General features: G+C 37.1%; 1 protein-coding gene across 1 annotated transcript in view; it reads right to left on the reverse strand.

Annotated features, from left to right (window-relative positions):
* THSD7A (thrombospondin type 1 domain containing 7A) overlaps nt 1–187 on the reverse strand; it is a gene marked incomplete at both ends in the record, with an annotated part of 363,343 nt that extends 363,156 nt beyond the window's left edge. The window contains one exon of the mRNA XM_080936262.1: nt 37–187. Within this exon, the coding sequence (XP_080792388.1) occupies nt 37–187 (151 nt within the window). The remainder of the gene's footprint in view (nt 1–36) is intronic.
* Nucleotides 188–9,546: the final 9,359 nt, after the last annotated feature.

Genomic DNA, 9,546 nt, shown 5'->3' on the forward strand with positions numbered 1-9,546 from the left:
TGGAGATAGAGGAGAGGACAACTCTGTCCCACTTACCCGTCTTCCACAGATAGAGGGTGGGCACCTCGGTGTCTCCCTGCGCAGGAGCCCCGCCGGAGCTCAGCAGGAGTAGCAGGAGCAGTGGCAGCCGCAGCAGCTGCAGGACACCCCGGCTCCGGGACGCCAGGCGCCCGGCTCGCAGCCCCATGCTGTCTGCAGCCGCTCCAGCCTCCGGAGCCACAGCACTCTGGCGGGGGACGGTCCTTCCTTCTCCACCAGAAGAGAACGCAAAGCTCTCTCTGCTCCTATTGTTCACTCCAGATGAAAAGCAGCCAAAGAGCAACTAACACTAGGGAACAATAGCATCAGCGGCGGCCGTGGACTCCGCCGCCACCGCCGCTGGCTGGCGGGGATGCTGGCGGGGATGCTGCCGCCCCTGCCATGGCGCGCAGACTGGCAGGTCCTAGCGGCGAGGGACACAGCCGGCCGCAGGGGGCCCCAGCTGACAGTGCCGGTCCAGAGCTCCGAGAGGAGCAGCCCCCGCCGCCAGCTGTAAGGAGGGGAGGGTAGAGAGAGCTGAGAGGAGCCAAGGGGACCCAAGGGGACCACAGGCGGGGAGCAGTGAGGGCACAGGGCCAGCACCCAGACCCCACACGTCTGCCCCGAGAACTCCCAGGCACATGGTGCGCTGAAATATGTTCGCAAGGATACACCAATAAAAGGCATCATCACAGGGCAGGCTTCAGGATGACGAATAACTGACATTGAAATTCATCGTCACCCAAGGAGTCAAATGCTGATCTAGTGGTGTGTTAGTCTCCATGCATATTTACACAAAGCACCCGCGTTGGTCATTTATTCTGAAGCTGTGCCTTCTGAATTACTTTATGAGAGGAGCGGATTTATGAACCTGTAAGGGAACAGACCAGGGCTCACTGTCAAAAGGCACTTGAGCACTTTCTTGCGTGGTTTTCCTTTTTTTAAAAAAAAACTTCAGCACATCCTCAGTAACAAGGTGACCGTTGTTAATCTGTGTCAAATCAACACATTGTCATGTAACCTCCATTGGAAGAGATTGCATACTTTAAAAAGTGTGCACGATGCTATCTCATGGCATGAGTAAGAACGTGCAAACACCGCGGGTACGAATCCATGTCAAAGGTACATCAAAGTTCCGTTCCTTTCTCTTCCTATCTCTGTAGAAAACGCACTAATAAGTATCAGAGGTGAGGAGCAAAATTAAAGCACAAATGAGTCCGTAGCAGTAATTGGCTATTGTCCAGTTAATAACTATTTTTACTTAAATTTCTTTCCTGAGACTGATATCTTCTAGTTCCTTTCTTTCTTTCTTTCTTTCTTTCTTTCTTTCTTTCTTTCTTTCTTTCTTTCTTTCTTTCTTTCTCTCTCTCTTTTTTTAAATGCTTTTTCCCAACCAAAATAAGGAACCACATGGCTTGGACCTTTTGTTCTCTATTTTATTAGATCAGTACTAACACAAGAATGTGTGCAGTCAGATAAAGCTTTGTCGCTCCCCCACCAACTACAATAACAGTCTTTTATTATTAATTCATTTCCTTGTAATGCTTAAATAGTATCGAGGCAGTTGGCCAATTAAAACAAAGCAAAACAATAACAAGAAAATCCCCCCAGCAACCAAGAGCTAAGGACAGCAATTGCCATTTGGTTGCCAGTATTACACCAAATACAATTTCAAAAGCAGAAAAACTTCTCTTTGTGACTCCTCCCCCAAGGACCCAGGAACTCCTGAGTCTGAGATGAGAACAGTTTCTGAGGGAGGAAACCTTCCTTCCTTAAGGCTCCCTGGGGATGCTTGTCATTTTGCTGAGCTTTCCAGACAGAGTCCTTCTGCATGCATTAGATTAAAAGCGGGTTTGATCAAATAATTCCCAGGTCCTGCCTGTTTAAGTATTCTGACATCAGAGGAAATTAGCTGCATTCATGGTTGCAAATTTGGTCTTTGTTTACTCTTCACTCTGTTAGGCCTCTAAGAGAGAATTAAGAGCTCAGAGAACCTTGGCCCTGTGCTTGTGATTAGAGGCGATAAGCCAGTGTGGCTTACTGTTTCTACACTGGTGAAAAATAGGCAATGATCAAAAGATTATAGGTTGATAGGGATACAAAGGAAGGCTGATCCTAACTAATGTATGCTTCCCGGAAGGAGCAATGTTCTCGCTGTCAAGGAAGAAAGACCTGCCATTGCCTCCCGGGTTCTGTCCTCTCAGAAATGGATTCACTTTGCAATACCACAATGTGTGAAAGCCTCTTCCTTCCCCTTCTCTTTGTATTTCTCGGTTGTTGGTGCCCCAACCCTGAAGTTCTTTAACTTCACATTGTAGATTTTGTGTTGTTAATCATGGGCCCCAAGTCAACTCACCACGTGGAGGTTTATTATATAACAGAACAGGGAAGACAGAGGGAAGCAACTCAGATTTCTTAATGTCTTAATGTGCAATTTGACCACCTACCTCTCAAAGGCATAAGATGTCACACTCTATAACTTAATGTCCAAATAAAGAAAATAATATTTTATTTTCTTATTTATCCAGATTGTATAATAAATACTTATCCACTCCATAGAATAAACATCATAGCTCTAATATCAAGCCTAACTTCTAAATCTGCATCTGTAGTCATTTAAAACATACATGAGGATAACATGTTGTGTAAAAGTGTTTGAGATTTTGTCCTTGGTTGGCTTTTATCTTTTAATGGAAACTTAAACCAAGATTAGAAGACTTATATACACACACAAACATACACACATGCACACACACATGCACACACACACCTTCACAAACATATAAGCATGTTATGTTTCCAAGTAGTAAACCATCTCTAACCAGTTTTACAGTAACTAAGTCAGCGTTTGTCTGCACCAATGCCACATTTCTGTTCCTAACAGTGTCATTACTGCACATGAGGACAAATTGTTTGGGTCTCTGAAAAGACAGATAAATGTATACATTCAGCTACACATCCTGGTGAGAAAAAAGTACTACTCACTTGGGTAAACTGCATCTGTAAGCCTGATAGATGGCGAGAGATAGTAAGAAATACCAACCTTTGTTTTCTAGAATGAAATAAATAACACACAAATGTTTAATAATATGACGTCAAAATATAATCTAGAGAAGTCTCAAGGATGCAGATTAAATTGACCATCTTGTGTAGCCTGTCATAAAGTAAACTGTTCATAATTTTTCATGAACGACTCAAGTAATAATGACCCAGGACTGTAAAAGTCTTCCAAACCAACAAAGGATAAATGTAAGAGACTTAGAAATGCCACAATTCTGACCCTGTTATTTTCTATGTACAGAGACCTTAGTTGTCAATTGCTTCTGTGTTATCTTTTCAAACTTCTGCTATATGATGCTATGCACATTCATGTATATATATATGTATGTATATATATACACATTTGTACATACATATATATATACATATACTTTAGAAAATAAGCATTTCCAATACTTTTGATGGAACAATGAATTTCTGTGTCTAGTATCTATATGTAAAAGCAATCATAAAAATTGTTTATTAATAAATTAAGGCAAACAATAAAGAAAATTATTTACTGACAAATATTACATAGAGAAATATATAAAATGCTTATTCTGAAATAAATATCTTAATATATTTCTTCACATAATCACAACTTAATTACAACAACAACCAAAACTCAAAGGAATTGTATTTATGCATCCTCTAGGTGTCATACTTAACCAAGATTTGTGTTCAACAAAATTAATTTTAGGCTTCTTACATCAATCCTTCTGTGCTCTACCCATCAAGTTACAAAGTACAGAACATTTCACATTTGATCTCTGTGGTAAGTAGCCTCCTGTACCGTGCCTGTCTGGACAATGCCATGCTCCCATCTTGATGATAATAAACTGAACCTGTGAACATGTAAGTCAGTCTCAATTAAATGTTGTCCTTAAAAGAGTTGCCTTGGTCATGGTGTCTGTTCACAGCAGTAAGACTCTAAGACAATTACTGAGTTTTTGGAAACAAAAGAGATTTTATTTTGTGCATCTGGTGAAAGTACCATGATTTTATTTTAGACATGTCAGTCTTTGGAAATGGATTATTCACAGTCGGTCTTAGACTTGGAGAGTATCCCACTACTGTGCTGATATCATCATAGTATCATATGGAAGGATAATGAAAAGTCTTGGCCTTTACCGAACAGCAAAAAAGAAAGTGAAACATGTAGAGCAGAAGCTGAAATACAGCTCTTGCCTCTTGCTCTTGCTCTCTTGCAGCCTTGCTCTCCCCCCCACCCCTCCTCTTCCCCTTCCCTTCCCCCCAATTTTCTTCTTCAGTGATTAAAATAAAAACCTCAAAGACAAAACTGAAAATATAAAAATAATGAAAAATCAAAAATAATGGAAAGATTTTCTTAGTCAAGCCTGTTGTAGTAAGACTATGGTCCTACTCAGGAAAATCCATGACCTTTGGTCTCTGTTTCCCAGTGGCCACAGAGTGACCACCTTGTTCTGAACTGCAGTTGCACCATAGGGTACTACTAGCCCATCACAGGCTCAAAAGCAATTTGGGGAAATGCTCTAAAACTGTGGAGAAAAATAAACCTTGCTCCCTTTCACTTGGTTACCGTATGTAATAACAGAGATGGCAAGCTAACATATCCCAATTCTCTGAAAACAATTTGTCTTTAAAAACATTACTTTTCTCACTACAGTCCCCTGTCATCATGGTCAAGTGACAGGTGGCCATAAATGGAATGATCTATTTCTATTCTCTGATGAAAATATAAACCTTAGGTTCTGGTCATATTCTCTGAAACAAATTATAAAGTACATTAAATCATTTTAGCAAGATTTTTCAACGTTTACAAATCTCGGGCGAAGATTTAAATGAAGATAGCAACAAAGCTATAGATAAATAGATTACATAGTCTCCTGCATCATAAACATGGATGGTCCCTTTATTTAATTACTCTTCATAAGTTATTTTCAAGTGTGTTTTAGGCTTTGCAGTACAAGGAGATTTCATATACTTTGTGAAATGTTTCCCTAAGCACTTATTTATTTTAGTTTTGTTTTTTAGACTTTTTTTTCTGACTTTGATTTCAGTTCTTTTATTACTCGAACATAAGAACAGAATTAATTTTTACGTACCAATGTTGTGTGCTGCTATTTATTTTTTACTTAATAATTTTTATTTCTTCTTTGAGAATTTCATCCACGTATAAAATAATTTGACCATATTCACCCCCTAATTCCTCCAACTTCCCCTGAAATGGCACTGAGTCTCCCCACGTATTTGTGACTTCTTTATGCAGTGTTTGCCATCATCGTCTTACGTGTTTTGGTGTACAAAGAGATCAAACTTCAGTTAAATTCATTCCTAAATTTTATTCCTTTTTATGTTACCATGAGGTTTTCTTTTTGTTGTTCATTCTTCCTTAACTTATTGTTGATTGGAGATGGTGTGCTGAGTTTTTATCCTGAAGTTTCCCTGGATTTACTCATTTTTGTCAATGTTTCAAATGCAATTACTTTAGTTGGGACTTTCACTGAAATATTGAGTAAACGTGAAGAGAGCTGGTATCTTACATTATCCTGAGACTTAATGCAAAGGCTTTTAGTTTTCCCACATTGATTAATTACAATGCTCTCTCTCTCTCTCTCTCTCTCTCTCTCTCTCTCTCTCTCTCTCTCTCTGTGCGTGTGCGTATGTGGGTATGTGTATGTGGGTGTGTGTATGTGGGTGTGTGTATGTGGGTGTGTGTATGTGGGTGTGTGTGGACGTGTGTGTGTGTGTGTGTGTGTGTGTGTGTGTGTGTTAATCAATTGCCTTTATTGGGTTGAAGTACTGTTTTATCCTGAATTCTTGCCATGAATGAATGTTGGACATTATCTAATATCTAATACTTCTTTCACAGCTACTAAAGTGATCTGTTGTTTTCATAGTTGGATTATTAACAAGTGACATCAGATTGTATGATTAGAACACACTGAATTAAGCTTGACTTTAGAAGACACATCCATGGTGTCTTATCTTTGTGATATGCTGATTTGATTTGATACTGAATTTCTGAGGATCTTTACAGGTGTATTCACCAATGATTTTGACATTCCTCTTTTCCTGTTGTCTTCATCTCAGTGTCTAGTCCCCTAAGAAGAGTTTGGAAGTGTATTTTCAGTTTTAACGGTCACAAGTCAGTATTCTCTTTTGTTGCTGTTAAGCACTTTATTTGATGGAGATGCTACCTTTCCACTTATTACTTGGTCTTGCCTCTGTTTTCTATTATAAACAATGTTACTTCTAATATAAGTACACATCTCGGACAATTTTGATGTTTCTTTTCCCTTATATGCCTTAGTTTATAATTATAGAATGCCATCTTAATTCTTGGGCTTTTTAAGATACCCTTTGTGTAAATCTCTTTTTTGGCAGCTGATCTAGCGACCACAGTGCACATCTCACCTTTTCACAGTCTACTTTAGGACAATGGTTAAAAATTGGCACAAAGCACACTTTTCTCTACATCTTTCTTCTTCTCTTTTCTGTGTAGTCTACGTGTTACCACTCCCGCAAAATAACAACATAAATACTGCTACCCAAACTCCTATACCTCATAGAGAAGTTAAAAACTGAACATACTTAAATTTATGTTTCTAGTTTCTCAAAATATTCAGCACTTTCAGCAGATGTTTCTTCCTGTGGATTAACAGTTACTGTCTCTAACGTATGGAATTTCTTGATAGTCATGTAGGTAAGATCTGTGGGCCAAAGAGCCACTCAGACTTCATTCAGTGAACTCTTTGTTTCACCTAAAATTCTAAAATGGTTCTCCTCAATAATAATAAATAATAATAATAATAATAATAATAATAATAATAATAATAATAATAATAGAAGTAGTAGTAGTAGTAACATTGGGTTAAAACTTTTCTTTTAAAATTTTGAATATAATATTCCACTGTCTTCTAATAATCATTGTTCCTAGTTGGAAATTAACTATTAACATTAATGTAGTTTCTTTGTACTTGATGATTCATTTTTCTATTAATACCTTACACTATTTTCTCATCATATTTTTAAAAATTTCCTTATTTTACTCAGGTTTTTTTTTGAGCACTAAATTTTAAAATACAATTTTTCATGTTCTTTTTGACTTACCTTTTTATAGATTTTTGGTTTATTCATCTGAATATTTGATGCTGTTTCTTAGATCTGTGGAGCTCTGCTCATGTTCTTCCAAGTCTTTTGATTGTATCATGTCTGTTAATTTATGTTCAAGTACACTGATTTAGCTATTCTTCACTTAAGGGATTATATCAACTTTTTTGATTGCTATCTCAACTCGTGGCTCCTGTGCCTGTTGCTAAAGGAAAAATGATTGCAACATAATTCTGTTTAATATTTATATTCTCTCTTTCTCTGTGTACTTTTTGGGAACTTGATATGGTTACCATTTAATTGCAGGGGAAGAAAATTTGTCTTTGTACAGAACCAAGGAAAAGTCATAAGAAATATTTCAACAACACATTTCAACAATACATACCACAATATTTTTGTCTCTAAAAGGGCTTGTATGTTTTTGTTTACTTACCTAAAATGTAATAACTTTCATTTTTAAGGCCAAATTACTAGGTCTACAGATAATCAATTGAATTTCAAAAGGAATTTTAATCCAGCAATATGGCTGCTCTGAGAGGGGATCCCATCCAATAATATAATAAAACAAGATTGGATTACAGTATGATTTGGCTGGAATACAGACATGCCCTTAGAATATACCCTTAATCCCTAACAATAAAGGGAAGGTTATGCTGTAGAAGGAAGCAGCTATTTGAATGTTATATCTAATTGAAGGATAAACAAAATGATGAATCAGAGAAAGCTTTGACAGAATGAGTCAGAGATAGGATACTTTTAATTCACAGGAGAATAACAAAGACAAAGAGACTGCTTAAGAGCAGTGAGAGAAAAAATGGTGGTGGGTGATATGTAGTGTATGGTATGTGTAGATGTTTTACTGGGACAGTTTTACAGAGACAAGATACAGAGAGAACAAGCAAGACACAGATAATGACAAAACTACTCAATTAATAAGGAGACAGAAGATTAGAACGCATTGCCAAAGTTAGTGAGGCCTGGCAGAGCAATTTAGTCAGAAGCCAAGTGAAGCCAGACTGAATCAGTCAGCCTCAGGATAGATTGTATGGAGGCTAGAAGCTTCCAGGCCTGAACTGAAGGATAGCTAAAACATAGAAGGAAATGCTCTGGACTCAACCAAAGCTGTGTATTCACAAAGCTGGTTATGGCTGTTGTCATGAAGAAATAAATGAGACATTTACAGAAACTAATAAATCACTGAAGTAGAAAAATTAAAGAGACAAAGATCAAAGTAGCAACTTTGACCAATGAGAAAGCAAATTCATGAACAAAAGGGACCCACGTGATCACACAGTAGGAAGGGAAAGACCATGCATAGTGAAGGTGCATCGATGTGCTTTGTACTTCACATCTCTTTTAATATGTTAGTTTCAGAGTCAGGTTTTCAATTTTAAAGATCATCAGAAATCACATAGTAATTCCTCAGAAAGCATGCTTAGGCTAGTGTAGATTGCATCCACTGGCTATTTGAGAGAAAAGCACTGTCTTGAGAGTTTAAAATACCTCTCCTTCCTGGCCTTCCTATATATATATATATATATATATATATCTTTGTTTTGACTCTGACATTTGTAAAGTGTCAAAGTCTCAAGATTGTTGAGATATTTAAAACAGACCATTCTGCTTAATTTTTTAAACTATTTTAATACATTTTACCATTATATTTTTGTTCCCATTTTCTTTCTTTTCTATTTATTTTTATTTATATGTGTGAAATTCTGGTGCTGAAGTCTTAGTGACATTTCACAATGAGACAGAGAAAGGTATTGTATTATACTTAATTGTGAGTTGAGATTTAATTTCTACTTTTCTTTATTTTCAATTTATATAATCAACTGCAAAAAAAAGCCATAGTGCCTGAGTTCATTGCTTTCACATTATAATTAATTGTGAGTCGATATTTTGTCCCTACCTTTATTTATCTTCAGCTTGTTGAATTAACTGCAAAAAGAAGCCATGACTGGAGTTCATTGCTTTCACATGTGCAGTGACAGTTAAAGCTATCACTCTCTGAAGACATGGGTGATGAAAACAATATTTAATGAGAACACAAAAGTGTGTGACACAGAACTTTAACAATTTTTCTAAATGATCAGTGATGAATTGAAGGTAGTACATTTTTTTCTACTTACTATACATAGTGTTGCCCCAAATAAGGAAAGATCTCAAAGATTACTAATTCTGTAGACAGTGCTTTTATTAAATCACATAAAATGATAGGGAAATTTTGTATGATTAAGATTTACTTATGAGAGCAGACTGCATGCTATAGATACAAGATAAACAGTTGTGAAAACAGGTCAATAATTTAAGAAATAACTTCATAGCTTCAAAACTGATAACTCATAAAGTTACAATTGAGTTGATCAGGAAGAGAAGTGACTCTAAAGAGTG

Source organism: Micromys minutus (genome assembly GCF_963924665.1).
Source record: "Micromys minutus genome assembly, chromosome: 23".
NCBI classification, from domain to species: Eukaryota; Metazoa; Chordata; class Mammalia; order Rodentia; family Muridae; genus Micromys; species Micromys minutus.